We start from the raw sequence: 22043 nt of genomic DNA on the forward strand, positions 1-22043 counted from the left end.
GGACCCAGCACGCCGCTCGCTGCCAGCTCCCACCGCACGACCCCCCGGCCAAGACACGTTCAGTGGCTGGAGCCCACAGTCGGAGCCGGGGCCACCTGAAAGTCACTTCTCAGGGAGAAGGAACCAAGAGGCTGATGACAGTCAAACTGCTTTCCCCAAGCAGAGGGGATGGCACCACGGGGAAGGAGAGCGGCAGGAGGAGCAGCACTGGGGGCACCCGGCGATCTCGGGGTGTGCACTTGAGGGCTCCTCTGCAGCAGGACATGGCCCACCGCCTCGCCCAGATGTGCCAAGGGATCCTTCTCGTGTCGCGGCTGCAGCAGAGCTTATTCTTCCTGCCAGGTAACTCAGCAGTCGCTGGAGGACGAGAATACTTACCCTCACTGCCCGACCACTTGGCATGAACAAGCTCATGGAATTCACAGCAGAAGTTGTGCTCTGAAGAAGAACAATTCCCAGGTGTGCCATAAACACACACGACAGCCTCTCGCTCGAGAGGTGCACGCACTCGTGAAGACACATCACATTACAGTACCACTGCAAGCGATCCACGCTCCCGCCTTCCACCCACACGCTCAACAGGGGTGTCACAGCTGGCAGGATTTTTTTGATGTACAGGCTCACAACAAAACCACGGGCAAGGAGGCTGCACAGCAGCCCTGAGCTGGTGAGCCCCTGGCCCAGGTTGCCCAGAGAAGCTGTGGCTGCCCCATCCCTGGAGGGGTTCAAGGCCAGGTTGGACGGGGCTTGGAGCAACCTGGGCTGGTGGGAGGTGTCCCTGCCCAGGGCAGGGGGTGCCACTGGGTGGCCTGTAAGAGTCCCTTCCAACCCAAACCGTTCTATGACTCTTAAGCGTAGTTTTGAGTTGTATTTTGGGATAGTATTTCAACCCCGGGACTTGTTTGCATCCTCACCGCCACCTCTGAACTGGCCCAGGACCCCCACGCTCACGGTCACAGCTGAGGACGGCAGGGGAAGACGCACTTTCACTGAGAAACGGCTTTTCACAGCAGTCCACAGCGATCTGCAGAGCAGCTGCCCCTTTCGGCATCTTCATCCAAGCCTGACAGAGGTAAACAGTGGTGGACCACTGAAGGTAACTGCTGCGCAAAGAAGCACATAAGTAGGAATGGCCACCTTGTCACGACACACTTCCCTCCTGCTCTGCATTGCTGCCCTCAAGTGCCACGCCATCTCACCCAGCCAGACCTTCAGGCGCTTTCTTAGGAGAAAGGCCAGAAGCCAGTCGTCTCCTTGTCCAACAGACAATGGAAATCCTGCAGTTTGTCGAGTACAAACCCCAAATGCAGCTGGGCCTGGGCTAATCCAAACTGCTGACGTGAAATACTGCAGTAAAACCGATCCCGTACCTGATCTCCCTTCCCTCTGGCTGGTAAAGAATGCACAAGTGAAACAGAGCTCCCTCACCTCTCGGTGACAACAGACCTCCGCAGCAACCTCTCATGGGTGAAGATGAAACAGCTCAAGCACGTTTATCAGTAACTACGGGCAAGTTCACACGCTACGGCAGGGAACCGACAAACCAAAGCAGCTTCAGCTCCCACTGAACAGGCGCCAGGCCGGCGCAGCTCACAGGGCCCCTCGCACCATCAGCTACACAAAGCCTGCAAGATTATTTTTTTTTTTGCAAAATACCAGCTCTCCCCATTTCGCTTTTTGGGTCTAGCAGCTGGTTCCGAGGTTCGGTCTCCAGCCTGGTACACGGATATCTCCTGCCTGGGACTATGGCCTCACGTCACCCAAAGGCAAACGTTTCACTCGGACTTGGGTCAGGCACCCAAGAGAAGCCAACTCCATTTTCGTGCTCTCCACACCCCATCTGGCAACCACCCAGACAAGAGGATTGTGGCTGGGCATCACAGACAAATCAGTACCTCAAGTCAGCCTCGTACAACCAAATCAGACACCTACTGCCAAAGAAAGGGATTGTTCTTAAAAAAAAAAAAAAGACAAAAAAATTACACTTTTGTCATTCATCTACTTGTGCATGTTGATCTTTAACGTAAGGACAACAGAAGACCAGAGCGCAGTCTCTCCTTTCTCAGGTCTCTAGATAAATTGCCATGTGGCAATTTATCTTCTTGACATGAAAACTTACTCCAACTCCAAGAGACAAACACCATCATTAGTAGGACAAGGACTAAAATTCTCGTAACTTTTACCCGAAAGTCTCCCAGTAAGGACAAATGAACCACTCCCCCCCAGCAAGAACACGACGAGCTTTTCGAGCGCAGGCTGTGACCCGGTGAAGGCAGACCAGAACAGGAGCACAAGAGGAAGGCAGCGTGGTCCTTGCAGTGATTTTAGAAAAGAAGCAGGTTAGCAAATGCTGCAAGTGTCAGCTTTAGGCATATGTCCTGCGTTTATTAAAACAAGAGGCGTGGCTACGCAAACCAATCTCCATGGGCAAAGAGTCATTACAGGTAAGAGTCTCAGCTCCTCAAACTGCAAACACCACATATTCACACCCACTTCTGACGTTTCAGAAGAATTTATGTCCTTCCCCACCCGGCTAACACTTGCATGTATTAATCACTCTTGTTTCCTCCCAGCATCAGCGGCATTCAATCTGAAAGATGAACTTTCATGCTCAAACCTTGCCATCGTTGCGTTCAAAAGCCAATTTGCACCACGTGCTTCTCTCTGTTTCTCTCCAACGTTTTCTGCTGACCATCTTTTTCAAATTGTTCAGATTTTAAAAGGTCTAGTCCTCTGGATTTGGCGTGACAGCACAAGTAGCAAGCAAGAGGACAGGAAATGTTACTAAAGAGCAAGCTCATTAATTGTAAATAAGCTACTCGGAGGGAGACATTTTCCCAAGGCAAAGTCCGTTCCTGGCAATGGAAACGCCTGGGCACCATCGGCACAGGCAGACTGGACCTCTTGGGGCAGAACCCAGATGAGACGCTATTAATCTAAGTGGTTTCATCTCCATGTGTTTTCATGACATTTTTAAAAGAGCATGAAAATAAACCTTTATTTCAGTTAACACCCACCAATATTAAAGATATATGTTCACAGTTTTAGTTCTTGACACAAATGGACTGAAAGAGGCAAATTTACATCTATCAGAACAGCAGACGGACCAATTGCAAGTACAAGCTGTCTTGAAAAATCGGACGTGACATGCCATTCGGGAAACTGCTCTACGCTCTAAAGCGGGAGAAGGGAAAGCTTCCGACCAAGTCCGGCTAGCAGGGCCCCAAACAACTGACTGGCTGGCCCAGAAGTCATCTGGAAAAAAAGCTGAGTGGCAACCGAAACAGCAAAGAGACAGTTTGGATAAGGGGAGGAAAGCTTATGTTACAGAGAAAGCTTTTCCGTGTGTTTCTGTGTATCTAGGCATTTGTTTAATGGTGTTATCCAAGGTGTTCCTAACACTAGAACTGCAACACAGTCAACCAAACCACAAAGGGAGAGGGAAGAGGAAGAACTCGGTGCTGGGCCGCCAACAGCCCCACACTGAGCACCTGTGTAAGGCCTGCTTCGAGTCCAGAGAAATCAACCAACAGGTTTTACCATCCGCCGTTTGAAAACTTGCCTCCTTCTCACAGCCCGGAACTTTAAACTATAGGTGAGTGCAGTAAAAAGTCTAATCCAATGGTATTAACAGTGGTTTACAACAAAAACTTTTGTAGAAAATAGTTCAGATAAAGCAAGCCAGCTAAACACCACAGTTAAGGAATTTGATATTTCATATTCAAAGGTCTCCAACACTTTTTGCCTGTCCTGTACAGCTTTTAAAAAAATAGGGCGTTACCTTTTGTTTTCTATCTACCTAGTTAAGAAACTACAAATATGTTATAAGCTGTCCAAAGTGTAAAACATTAAATAAAATGAGAAACCTGTTTCTAGTCTCCTAACAAATGCTGCAGATAAAAACCCTAAGAAACCCTCTTTCTTAGTCATTCTCTCAACTCCTTTTGTGTCCTGAAGTGGTAATCCTGTTCCCAGGGATTAAATTAAACCTACGGCAAATTTCTACGGGGGTAGAAAGGGTTTCTTACAATCGCGCTCTGAAAAACATTCATTTGTCAGCTAGCAATCGGATCTCAAACACTGCACAAATCCAGAACAAAACTTTGACGGGGAGGCTGAGTGTTGGGGTTTTTGTTTTGCATCTTTTTGTGGTACCGCGCACAGACCGCAGTGTCCCCCGTCTGGAACGGTAAACCAAAACTCCCTCCTGCCAGACCCAGCCGAGGCCTGCCGTTGCTTTCTTTGGAAGACCTGCGCTGTCAGAGCAGCGCTGCGGATGCATCAGGAACTGACGTGCTCTTGTCAGCCTGTGCTGCTCAATTCCAAATCCCAGCCAGAGTCCAGCCAGACTCCGCAGCAGCGGCTACCGCCTTCCCCGGCCTCCCGGCTCCAGCAACAGGAAAGGTTACTCCAATCTACAGGATACCCTCTCAAAGAAAAAGCATTGGTAAGTTTAAAATATCCTTTTTTTTTTTTTTGCCAACAAAGCATCTTGTTCTGTTGAAGGGAGAAGGAGGGAATAAAGGTATAAAGGGTGAGTGAAAGTTGTAACACATTAATTTTAAAAAACTGCTTAGACCAATTATCCACACATCACTGCCGGATCAGTACACAGGTATTGAACTATAAACCAATGTGCTTTGAATCTCTTTCAAGTATCTGGCATCAATTTTGTATAAAGGTTTTGTGTAAACAAACTACCAAACACAGATGAAAAATGACTGTTTTTCCAAGTCTGAAATTAAGCATTAAAACTAAAGTACTCCAGGAGTTAGTATTCCATACAGCACTAACAGTCTGCCAAATTAAAACTTCACATATTCCAAAAGACCATGGGCTGATAAAAATCTGCTAAACAGGAATTAAGGAAACGGAAAGAGTGTTGCAATAATTAAAACCCTGTTTGTAGTTTGGGGAAAAAGTCTAAAATCCTGAATTAAAAAAAAAAAAACCACAAATGAAGTGAAAGCTTTTAACTGGTACACACTGTTCACACCTATATTTCAAGTTTGGAAACGCATATTTTCAAGCAGCAATACAAAAAAGTATCCATGAAGAATGCATAATCTCTGAAAAAATTATGAAAACATCCCTGCTACCATTACATTTCTAAATACAAAACTGACTACCATATTGTTGCTTCTGTGTAGCGAGAGAAGTTCATTTTCAAAACAGATAAAATTCAGTCTTTAGGTGTGAATGGTATGAATGACAGTCTCCTCTTTTTTTTTTTTTTTTTTTTTTTTCAATTTCTTAGTTGTTTAGGATCCTTAAGCATGCAAGCCTCGGAGAGGAAGGCCCGACGAGGGCAGGGTTGGCTTATGACATCCAGTTTAGGACAGAGCTGGGAAAGCCTCTGGGTCATCTACATCAGGAGCAGAAGCACTTGACTGAAAGAGAAACATCAGAAAGTTATTCCTTCCCTCCAGCGGCACCAAGCCCTACCGCGTTTCTAATTCTTCACGCATTACCGAGTCCTTCATTCGCCCGGCAAACAGAGCTGGGCAGTGTGAGACGTTGGCACCGCTCGGCGGTGGGCACATGCTGGGACCCAGCCAGCGGTCACAGGGACAAGGTTAAGCCTCTGTCCCTGTGCACACAGACGGGGTGGCACTTGCATAGAGCAAGGACAGGCAGGGGGACTCCCTGCACCCCAAAGACGGGTGGGAATTCCTCCTTTTTAAAACTACTTTAACCTCAACCCTATTCCACAGGGAAATACTGGGATTCAATGAGGTACACAGTACAGCAGAGTAAGCACTCTAGCGTTGGAAAAATTACTAGAAAAGCAACTTTCCCCCCCCCCCCCCCATGATAAGCAACACTTTTTTATTCCAGGGACTAGAAAGTCTCCTGTGCTACTTATTTAATCAAAGCTATTTGAAGAGGCATTACAGGCAAAAAGACCACGTTCGCACATGATTCGAGCATGAGGTTAACAAGTACATCTCTTTTTCCATTCTTAAAGCGATCCCTACATGCAGGCTTATGCTATAACCATCAGTTCTCACTGAGGGACACAACTGAAGGGTTACAGGAAAGGCCTGTTTGTAGCACAAATTAAGTTTCACACGTTTAATTTTTCCCCAGTCACAAACTAGCTGTTGATAAAAAGAATTTTTGTGCCAACCTAGCCCTAGAAATTCATACGTTAACCAAGAATCTCCCCAGCAATTCCCAAACGCGTTTTTTAAAAGGCTCTGCACACCTAAAAACCAATGCTGCAATGAAATGCAGAAGTAATTTAAAATACTCTTCACTTTGTCCATGAGGGACGTGGAAGAGAAGTAGTGCAGGAAGAGCCAGGATAGTGGAATTTCCTGTGAACATACTCATTTATCAAAAGATGTATTTAAACCATTCCAATAGAAGTTGCATCAGCACCTACAGGCAAGACAAAGACACTGCAGAAGTACCCAAACTAGAATTAAAAGGTAATAGCAGGGTCCTAAGCCTATAGTTTTAGTATCTCCAGTTGCTCGTTACACAAAAGCAGAAAGCCAGCCCAAAAAGCCACGCCGCTGCAGGAGGGAGTTACAGCCCCTGCAACAGGAGAGCCTTGTGTACAGATAAGGCAAGTGCCAGCAGAGATCACCAACCTGGTTGGGTGTGTGGATCACGTCAAACTCCTTAACCAACTGGAAGGAAAGAAACAAAGTCAACATAAAATAAGCCACAGAAAAGTCTTTAACTACGAGAGCATTCTTGAAGAAGCAAGATGCTACATCAGTGAAACAACTCAGAGCAAACACCACTGCTATTTAATTTCAATTCCTTAAAATTTTCTTGTATTAATATCAAGAGAGAGTTTTCCAACTAATAAGCCTAAAACTTAAAGTGCTCCAGTGTAAAAGAGAACACAAAGTCAGTGTCCTAGAAGAGACAAAAGTCTGGTCGACATGAAGAAAGCCACACCACACAGACTGAACACATTTTCTAGTCTTGATTCGATGCATTTAAGCGGAGTAAGTGATCCATATGAAATCAAGTCTTTACTGTAGCTATACTACGATACTTCAGCTTTACACGTTCCCTCCCCAGTTCCATTCAGTACTTTTCCTGAGTATTTCCTTACGGCTTTAGGACTAGAGAAGGAAAAAAAATTACCACAGATTAGAAAAAAAAAACCTAGTAAGAGTCCTATTTCCACATGAAAACCCTAAATTCCTCAAATTCAAGATATAACACGCGACCGTAAAACCAGTCTTTCACCCCCAACAGGTCATAAAGCAGATACACTGTCCTGACTGTGTCTGAAAATAACCGCTCTAGCACTTGCGGTTTTGCTCTGGCACAAACAGAAGCATCTCCCAGTACATTCAGATCTGGCCACGCTGAAGAGTCATTTTTCCGGTTTAGATACAAATATGGACACTTTTTTTTAACCCAACCTACTCCCCACCCTCCCTTTTTTGTGTTTAATAAGAGCACCGCTAAAATATTCATCCTTGTCCTAACAGTAACCTCGTTTAAAAGGAGATTTGTAAGAATAGACACTTTACTTGGTTTTAAAACATGGTGTTTGTTGTCAGGGCAACTCCTCCAGAAATAAGGACGACACCTAAAACTATCTGTATAAAAATCCTAACAAATGAAACTAAACCTCTTCGCAGATGAAAGCTGTAGCTGCTCACCTTGTCAGTTCTGCCTCCACGGCTGGCCCTGCCTCCACGTCCTCGGCCACCCCGTCCCCCTCTGCCACCACGTCCGGGGCGGCCGAGGTCTCCAAAGTTGATCTCCAGCTGGGATGTAATATCATTTGCTGGCTTGCGGAAGTGATGATCCATTACCGAGTCCTCAGCGTGAGCCTGAAATGAGCATTTCTCCATGAGTAAGAAAAGTCACCCAAGAAACGTCATCTTTTTCATTGCTCTTACCACCACAGCATGCGTGTTTACCTCCAAATGCATTCCCAAATTGAGGGCCGATTACCTTGATTGATTCAAGTTAAAAGACAGTGCACAAATTGTTAGGAATCAAGTTATACCACTTGTGCAGATGACAAAACCACATACAGGTAATCAAGTAAGGGCTTGAGCAAACAAAGGTATTTTGCATTTCCAAGGTAATTCAGGGAAGCTCTGGAGTTCCTTCAGAGGAACACGTTCAGGCTTATCTGAGATGAAGCTATCACCAAGCCAGTACAGAACCTCATTTTCTAGCATTTCTCTTCTTACTTTGTATCCTGAGAAGTCTTCAGCGTCTACCGATTCATTTCATTCTTTTCAAATACTTACTTGGTAACCCATCTTTATTTTGCTCAATGAGTACTTTACACTTTCTCATTTGCTTAGCCCTGTATAAATATTTAAAACAAGGGAGATGGTAACAATCCCTTATTGATTTGTAATAGCCATAACAAACAGCGAATGAGGCATAAACAGTTCAAGCAGAACTTAACTGCAGTAGCCAAAACATTAATGCTGAAACAGAGAACCAGTCTCACCAATTACACTGAAAAATGTGACTCTCCACCACCACCTTTGCCACAATACAATATTCTCTAACAGCCAGCTGGTTTCCAGTGGATTCACAGGGAGAAACTGGAGTCTCCAGGAGCAAGGTATGCACCGAAGAGTTACACCTAACACCATACATTCCACGCATCTGAGAATTTCAAATTACTACACACTGAACACAAAAAACGCAAGTAAATGTAAAACTGACCGTACTGCATCAGACTAAGGGTTTATCTAGTCCAGCACTCTGCCTCTTCCACAGCCCAATCATCACGTTTTGGAAACATGACAACATCCAACGCCTTCTTTTCCTATAAGCCCCTCATTTCTAGCGCAGCAATTTTCAGCTTGCTTGCTTTTTCCTACAGAAGCGCCATGTGCAAGCTTAAGCCTACTGACTATAACTTACTTTTCTGGTGGCATAATTACACAATATGCTGACTTTCAAAGGCAACATGTTGTGCAATTAAGCCCTATACTCTTTAATTACAGTTTGAGGATCCTTTGTAAGGCAGGCAATGGATACACAGAGGTCTGCAGTCAAAAGGCTGAGAGCTGCTTTCAGGGAATCCTTGAGTCAGTCACAAGCGCCATAAAGTCCAGAGCCATAACGAACCTTCTCCCCCAGTAATTTAATTACCCTTTGTCATGCCCAGCTGTATGTTTGGCCGCCATGAGGTCCTGCAGTGGAGGGCACTGCAATTTAATTAGGCACAATGAGAAACACGCCTCCACGCTGCTTTATTTCAAACCTATTTCCCTGGGATGTATTCCATGTAAGAACCAGCCCCCCTCCTGCTCTTGATTTTATAGATTTGAATCGTACACCCTTCCCTCAGAGATCTCTCTTCCAAACTTGGGAAGGCAACCTGAACAGTTCTCAGAGAAAACTCATTTCACATCTGGGCCTGACATTACTGAAATGTAAGCACACCAACGATCTGTAAAACAGTACACACTACCTTTTGTTATGGTTTTGATTCCCTTCTTACTACTTGATATTTTATCTACAGTTTTGATAACTGCAAGCTACTGAGATGGTATTTTCAACTTACTGGTACCTAAATGGCATTTTCTTTACTGAGAGGTAGTAACAAGTGGATTTGTACAATTCTGTGTATTTCCTTCCCTACACTGTTATTGCTTAAAAAAAATAAACACTACAGTCTTAACAAAAACATTGTATTTTCCCAGCTTAACTTTGGCTTAACCACTAAACCCAACAAATAGCAAATTCTATATATAACCTGATGATTTCTTTATCCAGAGTAACTAAAGCTAATTTAAAATACAAATAAAAGACTTGGCATGTTCTCCTCATCCTCTTCTATCGCAAGAGTCAAAGACATATGGTACAAATTGCTTATTCTGAATCACCTTTGGAAGCATTTAATATATATGTATTGGCAACTCTCAAGAATGCTCTGATCTAATAACCGAGAGCTTCTTGAAGGCATTGCTACACTGATGGGTCCTGAGGAAGGCTGCCAAAAATTAAGAACAAGCTACTAACAGGAAGGGAGCCAAAGCAGACAGCAAGATATGGAAAAACAGCAGCAACAACAAAAAATAAAGACTCATGATAGAAGCATTTACGATAGGGTTTGAATTCAGCTCAGTTAGGAGCAAGGGTACTAATTATGAAGGGTCCTATATGGTGCACAGTTAGACAACAGGCATGGACAGAAGAGCTCCAGATTGTATCTACTTGTACTCCCTATTTTTGTGACTTCTTAATATCCAGACCTTCATTTCAGAAGGGGCTCATATCAAAACACAGGTATTACCAGTTAGATATAAAGGATCAGTACCTCATTTGACTCCAGCAGACTCCCCTGCATTTCTGTCATCGCCTTTGTCTGATGAAAGTTGCGTGTCCACGCCAAAGTGACAAAAGGAACAAAGGGAGAAAACAAAAGGAAGAAATGAGACTCAACTACATACAGAAACAACAGGTAATAAGGTCACATGAACTTGCCAGATACAGATGTCACTGAGCACACGAAGCAGCAAAAGGATGAGATCAACAGCTGTGCAAGCATCCAGAAAGACTAGAAGATGGACTATACCACAGGTGTGGAGACAAGAGAAATCTCAGATCGATACCAGAAGAGTTTAATGCACGCTGCTGGAAACTCTAGCAGAGATCAGGCATGCAAGCTGATCTCTCGCACAGGCACACTGCGTACAGAACGAGACAGGTAAGAGGGTGGGATGTTTAAAATTACTGTTAATGAGAAAAGCTTTCTGCATAGCCTCAATTCAAGAGTTATTCCTCCAAGTTTTGAGAAGATGGACTATTATTTTCCAAAACCTATTTCTCAAGTCTCCCATTGCAACCTCCTCTAAGGAAGCGATTAGATTAGCAAGAAAGTTTGAAGGCACAGGAAAGGGGGACGGCACAGCACAGCAGACACATGGAGTAGGAACTGATCTACTGGTGCATCAGTCTTTCCAGGAGACTTGCATCCAACTTTTAAAACAAATCTTAAGGCCTCTCCAAAACGTAACTCCTTCCCATTTTTTGCTCAGCTGCACCAGCAGAACTGAAAAGACTCAAGCCACTAAACCAGCTGCAGAGAAGGAAAAACAAGGATCTCTATTCTATGGTCTAACCCCATCTCCTGGAAAGAGTCTCATTAGATGAGGGCTGCCAATACACATGGATTTCAGATTAAACCAGCAAGAATCTGAGACAGTATTAAGAGTTCATTTTATACAATGTATCACTTCCTAGTAATTGCACAACAAATGTGAAAGAGAGGAAAGACCTCAGATAGGGTCAAGCGTTTCACCCCTCAGTGAAGAACACGAGGAAGAGGAGGACAGCTCTTTCATAAGACTAAGGCAGATGAACAGTACTAGATCCTCATACTCCTTTTCCCCACAGACTCCTAGGACATTCTCCCAGTAGTTTTCAAGCTACAGGAATGATGGCAGTCATCACAACACTTCAATCCAAATTTCTGAGAAAATCTACTGGGGCACATTCTGATTTTTCAGCTGTAAGAGTACAGAAGATTTAGGACCAAAACCCAGAGTTTACCTATAAACCCAAGTCACTTCCACACATCAACTCCCTTCTTATCCATAGGAATCACAAAAACCTTACATCAACCTTCATGTCACGACTCACAAGCATGTCCAAGAAGATAATGAGATAAAGAAAAGCAAGTGATCAGTAGGTTTTGTTCATAGCTTCTAAATATTCCACCTTCTAAACCTGCTAACAAAGGAGCTGCAGTGAAGGCTTTCCTAACGCCTCTATTATAGGGCTATTCTGCTGTAAAACTTAGCAAAAAACCCCATGCTGCTTCCCACGGGATCAGTGAACAATGAGTAAGTGAAATGGGGAGAGACACCTGCTGGACATACAATAAAAGTAGGCTAAAAGCATCTACATTTAAAGGCAATTTTGTTAGTATGTCACTTCTGTGCTTATACGGCAAGGCCCTGTTAACTTCTTTTCATGTGATAGTGTTAAAAATATCTGACTCATTTCTTTTAAGAGAAGTTCACTGAAAACACCTCTCCAATAGAACATTCTACTAATTATGTCATTCTTCCATAAGAGTAATTTGATTAGCTATTGTCATTGGTTTTGTTTCGGTTTTTTCTGAGTTAAGTACCAATTTAATTTTTCAAGTGGAAAATACAGTATGGATCTTTCTAGCTTGTAAATTTGCCAGTGTTAGGTTGATGGTTGGACTAGATGATCTGAAAGGTCCCTTCCAACCTAGACAATCCTGCAATTCTAAATTACTCAAGACTACCACCATCTTATTATACTACCATACATGCAGATATCTTAAAAAAGACTAACTTCATCTGATTATATGTCACATAAAACTGCTTTGGAGAGACTAGGGCTTGGGGGTATTTGCTGACACACCTGCAGGACTACAGGTTCAGTAAATCTTGGTGAAGTACATAAATGCTTCTGTTTAAACATACTCTTAATATACAGCAACATTAACTCAGTTTCCCTTTTCTACACAAGCCAGAAAAAACAGTATTTAATGAACACTTCAAACACTGAACAGCTTAAGGTAAATAAAAAGATACGCAATCATTTAAAGAACTGAACTACTTTGCACAGCAAGAAAAGAAAACAGCATGACTGTGGCAAAGCCAAACTCATTCTGAGTTCAGTGAGATTAGAGACGGAGTTTTCATTGGAAAGCACGGACTAGCATCTCCCCATCTGTATTAAGTCCCCAGCTCACAAGAAAACACTGACAAGGGGTGAAATAGCAGAAATACATACTAGAAGACCAAGCAGAATATTACATACTAGCTAGTTACTTCAAAGGGTGTCAGAACCATCTGGTATACAAAGTTGCAGGCCACCAATAGCTCAAAGCAGGCCACTTAAGATATTACACAGTGTTAAAAACCAAGATTAAAAACCAAGATTAATGCAGCCCTGCATTAGAAAACAGAGGTCTCAGCACTTTGCTCCCTTCTGAAGTGAAAGAGTACGTCTCTTCTTGCCACCATCACTATCTTGGAACAGATTAATTAAATTTTTGCAATGACTGAAATGAGTATGCTTGAGAAACTGCAATTTTAAAATAATTCTACAGCAACTATGTCGAGTATCACTGAAGCATACACATGTATTTCACCTGGTTTCTCAAAAGCTTCAAGGATGGTTGTCTATATAATATTACAAAATGAGAAGATACCTATGTTACAACCTTAAAATACACAGCTTAGGTATTAACGTGTCTGAGGCACGACCAACGTTTCTTCAATCTTACACCATGTTTAGCAAGCACCATAAATCTGCATCCTGCACAAGAATAGCAAAGATGCTAAATAACATAAGCTTTATTTAAAAAAGCAAAGAAATGAATTTGATATTGACAAACTACTTCTGCAATGCTCACCAAGAGACAGTCCTTACAAAGTTACTGCCCAGCTGCAGCAGTATTCCATGCTCAGGACTAGATTGTATCAAAATATACACCAGCCTAAGGGTACAGATCAACTGCTACAACTAACCACAGTTAAGAATGGCTACTTATGCTACTGCATAACTTCAGTTTTATGAAGAGAAACGTTCCCACTTTATAAATCTTTAGATATAGGTCAGCGTCTCAAAGAATGGAGCTTCCACTTCAAGAAATGCATATCAATAGAAAAACCTATACAATCTGGATACCAGCAAGTATTGAAAATCACTTTACCTCCTCGCTCTTTGACTTGTGAAGAACAAATCCTTTTTTCCACTGCCCATCAGCACCCTCATTTGGTTTACGGATGTTGAACTCGACTTTTGCACGATCCTTACTTTGAATAGCTTTCCACTCATCCAGGGTCATTTCCTTAGGACCTTCTTCCTTAACTTCTTCAACCTCATTCTCTCTGTAGTAAATTCATGGATATTATGATCATGACTTAGAACTCACATTCTAGATACAACAAATTCAGAAACGGTTGTTAATCAGCACCAGATTATAAAAAAGTTTGTCAAGTATTTAGCAGTTAAGAGGCATATATAAAACCCCCCTCAATTCCACCACTCAAAGTACACATGAAAACTCATCTCCTTTAGCCAGAGAGCCAAAAAAAGTCACAGCCAGACACCTTTAAGCAAGTAAACGGTGAGCTGAGCGTAGCAAACTGTTAAGATTAAAACTGAACCATGCTGTCTATTCTCCACATTAACGACAATATTTTTTACAAATACAAAAGCCTAATTTCTGCAATGGACTTGTTTGGAGCTTCCACCCCCCACCTTTTGAGATACCTCTCTCCCAAAGGTTCAAGTTAAGGCAGTGAAGGAGAGCTTGTTCTTACCACAATTTTCAAACTTGTTAGTTTTTTAAAAAACAGAATTTAATCAGCTTTGGATACTCTGCTTCCTTTATTGAACCAAGGACAATTATTAGTGTCCCAGCTAACTGAAACAATTTTTACTTTTGGCTAACTTTAAAAAACAACAGCATACAACTGAGTTGCTTGTGCGATGTATCGCCTCACTGTAAAGAGCCACTGTGCTCAGTAACAGATCACGTTCCAACCACACAGGCAGTCAATCCTTCAATCATTCTTCAGTGTGTTTATGCAACTAAATTTCTGATTTATAGAAAAATAGTGCCACATATGTGCAGCAAACAGATCACGAAAGCCTCAACTTAAGAAAAAAGGTCTTCATTTTATAGCCATGAATTTTGATGTAATAATGCAGAGGTTATACACCAAAATTACCGTATTTCTTTTTTTTTTTTCCTCATTCTGTAGGACAGAATGATTTTACATGGTATATATTCAGAAGCATTTTTTTTAGCTTCAAGGCAAAGATATTACCCTTTGGCGTTCTGCCAAGCAGTAAAACATCTTACAGTTCTGCTGAAACATTTAGGTTAAAGATCCACTCCAAACTAGCCAACCTGAAAACTAACCCATGTAAAGATGTTTTTCTATAAAACTCACGGATTACAACAGATGTGTTATGCTTGAAACTGGGAAGAGTACACATTTCTGCAGATTCGAGGAAGAAGATAAAAAAACAGAAGTAGCCTGCAGAATTTTGCAGATAACTGATCTCCACACAGACAGGTCAGTATCTGGTCAAGCACCGGATAATAAAGACTAATAAAAATTCAGGAAATGCTGCAGACACAGCAAATTTAATATATCCAGATTTCCAATACATACAATTTTTCTAAGGACCAGCTAGCTTGCATTTTCTGACCAATGCTCAAGCTGTGATTCCTGAATTCTCACACTGCTTCTGCATAGAAGATGACCTTAACCTTGGAGAAGTAACAGCATTTAGTCTTTTCAGGTAAACTAAATCCATTTTTTATTCTCTACGCAGTAATTGTACCCTCTTTACCACTAACCAAAGTTATTAATGAGGAATCAAGCTATAGCAAACTCCATGTTAGAAATCCTATGCAAACAAGTATGTCAAATTTCTATCTTATCTGTTTGCCACTTTTTTCAATCTACCATAAAGCACATTTCTCCTTAAAATACACGTTATCCTACTACTCTACCATAAAAATTTGTATCATGTTTTAACACCAACGGTGAGTACCACTACTGCTCATTCTGCTTCTCTAGTTACTCTATTTCACTTATCCAGTCACTGGTTTCTTCTGTAACAGTGGCCAAACAATCAAGTTAACTTATTTGAAAATTGCCTGCATACATGGAAGGCGCAGAACAAGAGAGATACCACCCTTCCTCTACGGGCTAGTCACAGTCTCAAGAGTTGTTTTCAAAAAAAGAATTTGAAAAAAATTACCTTCCACTGGCAGAAGACCATTTTGTCCCTTTCGTTTGTTGGTTTCTACCTAGTTACCAGCACAGATGCTTTTGGATTTGGTACTTATGAGCTGCAATCCCGAGACCCTAAGCGTATTAGAACTGATTATTAATAACTAAATCTGAAAGTGACCTAAGAGCCTGCACGACACTAATGAACGGTTTCAAGATAACAATTTTTAGACATGGAGTTTTTAAAGAGACAGTCTTTCAGCAGCACTGTGGATAATTTCATATCTACTGAAGAAAATACAATCTGAGTTTGCAGTAGGAATAATTATCAGAGGTTAAAGGCAAAGTCATGCTACCTCTGAAACAATCAAAGAACATGAAGAGGGGTGGCACTCACTTATTTTCAGAATCAGCAGGCGGATGTTCCTCTCCCTCTGGCGTTTCCTCAGTTACAGCCGACTGATCCAATTCACTGCAATTACATAATGTTTGGAGTTTTGTTTTTTAAAGGTTCATCCCCATTTAAAGCTACATAAGATGAATGACTAAGTTCTATAGTGGATTTACACAACCCAGTCTTCTTTAAAAAGAGCCATTTCATTACGGATTGGTGCTCTCTGTGCCTTTTAATTCCATGCTTTCCACCTTCCTCATTGTTTCCCCAACGCTCACTAGTACCCCTTCCAAGAGCCTCCCACTGTACCTCAACACAAAACGGACTTGGCTATTAAAAATATTGTTTTCAGTGTAATACTTCTAAAAAAGCATGCTTAACCTGATCAAAATTGTTAAAGTTAAATTGATTTTTTTTAATGTTCAAAAACCAGAACAAGACACACAATCCCCCCACCCCACCTCCCATTCCAAACTTCCCCAAAATTCTGTCTTTAACAGTGAAGCCATCTGTTACGCTACAAGAAATCATTAATTTTCTAAATTCTGCAAAAGCTTCTTTAATAGCATAGCAAAAATTATCAAAAATCAAAGGCAAAAAAGGCAGCTAAATCTTTGTATTCTGCAAGCCGTAAGAATTAAGATTTATTAACATTCTGCTAGTCATAGCTTTCTAAGCAATTACAGATTACTAACGTTAGCTCGTCTTTGACGGTTCCCCAGTTGTGTGATCCACTGCCACCACGCTTGTCCTCATGCTTTAGGCCGCTGAAATGTGAATGTGAAACAGAACTAACAAAACTGAGTTAACATTATAGTGTCCAGATACAGAAATTCAAAAGCAAATTTTTAAAACATGTATTAATTGTAAAGAATAGCCAAAAAACAATAGAAAAAGTTAAAGACTTACGATCTATCGCTGCCACTGTGTCTGTCAAATTCACGTTTGCCACGGGAGTCAAACCCATCTCCTCTGCCCATTCCACGGCCGCGTCCACGTCCTCTTCCAAGTCCACCACGTCCACGCATAGGTCGGTCAAGAATGGGTCTAGCATGGAACAGCCAAACTTGAATATTTCACCTCCAAAGATTTACAGCATGGCTTTTCAGATTTTCTTTTTCTCTTTTGCAAATTTTATTTACTTACTTCTCCTTTGATAACTAGTGTTTGTAACTGTGTCAAGGCTCTAATTTCAATGCCAAACTATTACACTGAAAAAACTCCACATATATAATGCCTGCACTTTAGAATTTGGAAACAAATGCTCAGAAGGACTAATGTTTGTTTGCACCTTCTGGCACTATATTCCAAAATTCAGTGTTTGGATTGTGTTACATAACACAACTTACTTCTTTTAAAAGGATTTTAATGTTGGCTACTAAAATTTTAATATTTTAACATTACTTCCAGAACACCTGAATTCGGGGTCCCTCATGATACTCAAGACACTTTAAATCTTGCCTAGGTGCAAGATGGCTTCACCGCTTCCAGATGTGAAGTCACTGCAGCCAAGGTGTAAACACCTGCATGGACAAACTTTTATTGGCTTGAAGTCAGCTATATGGATTTCAACAACAGATCTAACAGCAAACAAACCTCATCCTGCAGGCAATGGCTATACTTGAGTCCCCTTCCTGAGCTACCTCCTACGGATCAAGAGATATGGTGGATATCTTACTGATTTAAACCATATTTTCAGCTAAACCAATGGAACTGTTCATGTTAGATCACTCCTGGTCAAACTTGTAAACAAAATCACGCAAAAAGTGTTATATTCTGCACAACGTATACTATTCTTGTGACTGACAATTTAATTCAATCAATTTCATTTTGATTCAATCAGCTTTTTTAAAAAAAAAAAACAAACAAAAAACAGCAAAAGGCAGAACAGCCCCTTTCTATCTAAACTAGGAAAAGTTTTAGTCAGACAAGACAAAATTCTTACTTGTCAACAGAAAATTCTCCTCCTTCGCCTTTCTCATCAGCAGGTTTATCAAAGCGGCGCTCACGAGGAGGTCGTCTCTCCGGTCTCCTGTCAATAGGCTTGCCTTCTCCCTGCTGTTGCTGCTGCTGCTGCTGATCAGGCCTCCTGCCAATACGTCTTATCCCTGAAACATTAGGCAAAACAAATCAACGGAACGTGGAGCGGCTCCAGGAGAGATACTGACTCTAACACCGTAAAACAATATTGAAGGCAAGGTGGAATTAAAGTTTTTCTTCTAGCCTTGTGACTAGATAATCTGAGAAACTATACTTTTATATAAAAGTCAATGTAGATCATTTGACTATTCTCATTCACATTTTTACACAGCATTAATACTGTAGGAAACAAAAGTTGTCAGACTGCACAATGCATTAGTAATCCATGTTAAAATGACAGGGTTCAGCTTTCAAAGAAGGATCAAGGTAAGCAAGATTTTTTTTTTTTTCTCTGAAAGGTGCTTTAAAAACAAGTGGTTTTTATTTTGATGCACACCAAAACGAAGTCAGCCTCACCACGCTGGACCCAAGTCCCTACGACAGCCACCATGCTTCATCCCACCGCGCTCTTCTTGGGAAGTTTATTTGGCCAGCAGTACGACCCGGGGCCACCCTCACCCAGGCAGGTGTCACCTGTACCCCGATGAGCAGGCAGCCCAGGATGGCAGCTACTGGTCAGTGACTAAACGGTGTGTTCATCCACACCAGTCCTCCCAGTCCAATACACGCTCCTTGACAATGGCTCACCTCGTTGTGTACTTACTTAAAATAGCTTAAGAATACACTGTGCCACTGAACAGGCTGGCCTTCTTCCCGCCCTCTCTATGCCTTCTGAAAGTTTTTTTTTTTAACTAATAACTCCACACGGGCATTATATTCTTCAATAAGACATCTTAAGGATCTTAAATACAGGGCCCATTTACACTTCTTTAGAAAGATCTGGATAAACACATTACTCCTTTGTTATATTATTTTATTGCCAAAATGTTTAGGGAAAAAACACTAAAGCTGACTTAAGAAATTTGAATTATCTTTTAAATTAAAAGCTGCCAATTTTTGAATTTTTTTAAAAGAAGTAAGTTCCTGCCTAACAAGCAATGTCACATTTGGGTGGGGCTAAAGAAGCTACAGTTGTAATGATATCCAAGCCAACACACCCAAATGAACAACGTCTCCTTACCTCACAAGCTGTATTTAACATGAAGTTTGCATGACATACATTGCTTGCTAAATAATCCTTACTCCCTGAGGAAACACAGGGGTTAAACTCACTCACATTGACTTTGAAAAGGACTCAGGACTCTCAAAGTAAGGACGACCATTTTTTTTTTTTAAAGAGGTTTTAAGAGGTAAAGCAAACAGGCCAGTGTGGCAGAGGAGGTATGCTGCAGAACTGGAATGAATAATCCACAGCTTTTGAATTTCGAGTTCAACACCTCGTGCTCAGAAAAACCTGGTTCCTGGTGAAGCCTATCCAAAAATACAAGTTATTTCTTTTTCTTAGCATCACGAAGCTTTGAACTGGTAATTCACCAGTCAAATGATTTGCACTTCTACACAGTAGTGGAATAGTTTTAAACTGCAATATTCATAGTGTGCACGTACAAACAAACCGCATTGATACCATGGCATCAAAAGCCTTTACAATGTTAGAAATACCATCCCCCCAAAGAAAATAGATGTTTTCAAAGTGGAAAGTGACTTTGTTTACTACAGTGCTCCATACACACAGCTATAAAAGTAGGTCTGCCTTTCTCTGTTTCACTACGATAATAAGCCACGAAATACTTTTTTCATAGCAAGCAGTGCTTGTTCTTCAAAACGAATGTGAAAATCAGGAGGTAAACACAACTGCTAGCCCTACCAAAACCCCTCGCATTCTCTTGTGTTGGCCAAAGACACTGCCCACGTTTCAGGCGTACCTCATGAGGGACACCACCACGATTCTGTCTCTGACTAATATTTCCAGAGGACACTGGCTTAACAAATCGCCACTTGGGACAAGTTATTGCATTCTACCAAGGGAAAAGCTCTCAAGCGTTAAAGCCCAAAAAATCCATAAAGCAAAACGTTTTCTTTCTTAAAAAGCATAAAACGTGGCGGAGAATCATTTTGCAACACACGCTGCAGTAAATGCTGAAGTACTAAGACGCTTTCATGTAGCACTGCCCTCTTCGGAACTGGCCGCGTTTCTGAAAAGATCGTTCAGAATCAAACTGTAGCTGGCAAGCGACTCCCTCACCCGCAAGTCAAATGCTGTCACCACGCTTTGATGCATTTCAAGGATTCCAATTTAATCAGAGTTCTGACCAATCTGACATGTGCTGAAGTTCGTGCACGGTACAACTGCCTGCCACAGGACGACATGTGCGTCCTACTAATTACTTTGCCCAGAGCATATTCGTTTCACCTATTTATACTTTGATTTCTTTTTTTCAACAAAGTTTCCCATGTGGGATGTCTTATGGGTTTACACAAACGCGGCTGAGAATTCACACAACCTATTATTAAAATACATACGTGATTCCTATCACGGAATGGTCTGGGTTGGAAGAAACCCTAAAGATCATCTAGTTCCAACCCCCTGCCCTGGGCAGGGACACCTCCCACCAGCCCAGGTTGCTCCAAGCCCCGGCCAACCTGGCCTTGAACCCCTCCAGGGATGGGGCAGCCACAGCTTCTCTGGGCAACCTGGGCCGGGGGCTCAGCACCGTTCCCTTGAAAAACGACCCACGCGAACTGTGAAAAGCCCCGGGACCGCCCGACACCCTGTCAGACCCGTCCGGCCGCCCCAAACACGATTTCAGTTTAGGCTGGGGCGCTGGGATTTCACGTTCCCGCTCTCCGGCGGGCAGCCCTCCCTCCGCCGTGCCCCGGACACCCCCGGAGGCCGCTCCCGGGCACCCCGGGCAGGCCCGACTCCATTTTGCGCGGGCCGGGCGGCGGGGACACGTGCGGCCGCTCCTCCCGGAGCCCCGCCGCCTCCCGGGGCCTCCTCCCGCCATGCGCTCCCGCACGTGGGTGCGAGGCCCGGGGCCGCCGCCACCGCCGCCTCGGCCCTGCCCGGGGCCTTCCCGCCGCCGCCTCCTTTGTGCGCGGCGGGGCGAGGGGCGGCCCCTCGGCGGGGCCGGGCCCGGCGGCCCCCGGCCCCCTCCCCTCCTTCCCCCGCCGCCCCGCTCACCCTCCTTCCGCAGCGGGGCTCCGGGCTGGCCGCTGCCCTCCTCCCGGCGGTCCCCGGCGGAGGCAGCGAAGGGGGGCAGCGGGTTCTTGCGCTCCTTCTGGGACTCCCTGCGCAGCTGCTTGGCCGCGCTGCCGACGCCGCCACCGGCGCCCGCCTGGCCTGGGCCGCCGCCTCCAGCCCCGCCGGAGGAGTTGGTCTGGGCGCCCGCCGGGCCGCCGCGGGCCCCGCCGCCCCCCTGGCTCCCGCCGCCGCCGCCGCTCTCTTTCCTCCGGGTCTCGGCCGCCCGCAGCACCTCGAAGGGGTCGGACTCGTCATCAAAGAGCTGGTCGAAGCGGTTGGTGACGACGCAGCCAAAGCCCTCCTGCAGGTGTCCGGGCATGATGGGCCCCCGTCGGCGGGATCCTCCTCCGATGCTGCCGGGCCCCCCGCGCCCTGCTCGCTGCCGCACAAGATGGCCGGCCCCGAAGAGACCCGCTTCTCTTCCGGCGCCGGCCACATCCGGGCACCTCACACCCCCCCCCCCCCCCCTCCCTCCGCGCGGGGCACGATGGGAACAGTAGGCGGCCGCCGCCCGCCGCCGCCCACACCCGCCCGCCGGACTACAACTCCCGGCATGCCTCGCGCCGCCATTGTGTGCGGCCGCCATCGCCGCCGCCCCGGCTGGCCGCCCGGGGGGTGCCCGGGGCCCTGGAGAGGGTTTGCCGGCAGCGGTGACATCAATCCTGACGCCATGAGACTCTGGGTTGTTTGGGGTATTTTTTTTAAGCGTCTTTCTGAAGCCTGTCGGCAGGCGCCA

General features: G+C 43.9%; 1 protein-coding gene across 5 annotated transcripts; it reads right to left on the bottom strand.

Moving 5' to 3' along the window:
* Window positions 1-4448: 4448 nt before the first annotated feature.
* Window positions 4449-21762, bottom strand: SERBP1 (SERPINE1 mRNA binding protein 1). Of its 5 annotated transcripts, none has more exons than XM_054211409.1 (10): window positions 21248-21760; window positions 18032-18194; window positions 16996-17133; window positions 16782-16853; window positions 16090-16164; window positions 13652-13829; window positions 10271-10318; window positions 7635-7808; window positions 6600-6638; window positions 4449-5390 (listed from the first exon to the last, which is right to left on the bottom strand). In XM_054211409.1, exons 1-10 carry the CDS (start codon window positions 21624-21626, stop codon window positions 5334-5336), a joined length of 1323 nt encoding a protein of 440 aa, XP_054067384.1. In that variant the 5' UTR covers window positions 21627-21760; the 3' UTR covers window positions 4449-5333. The 5 variants fall into 5 exon arrangements, with proteins under 5 accessions (XP_054067384.1, XP_054067383.1, XP_054067388.1 ...); XM_054211408.1 differs by having other exon boundaries at window positions 16782-16877; XM_054211413.1 differs by lacking the exon at window positions 16782-16853 and having other exon boundaries at window positions 21248-21762.
* Between the last annotated feature and the right edge of the window lie 281 nt (window positions 21763-22043).

Source organism: Rissa tridactyla, chromosome 8 (genome assembly GCF_028500815.1).
Source record: "Rissa tridactyla isolate bRisTri1 chromosome 8, bRisTri1.patW.cur.20221130, whole genome shotgun sequence".
Lineage (NCBI taxonomy): Eukaryota > Metazoa > Chordata > Aves > Charadriiformes > Laridae > Rissa > Rissa tridactyla.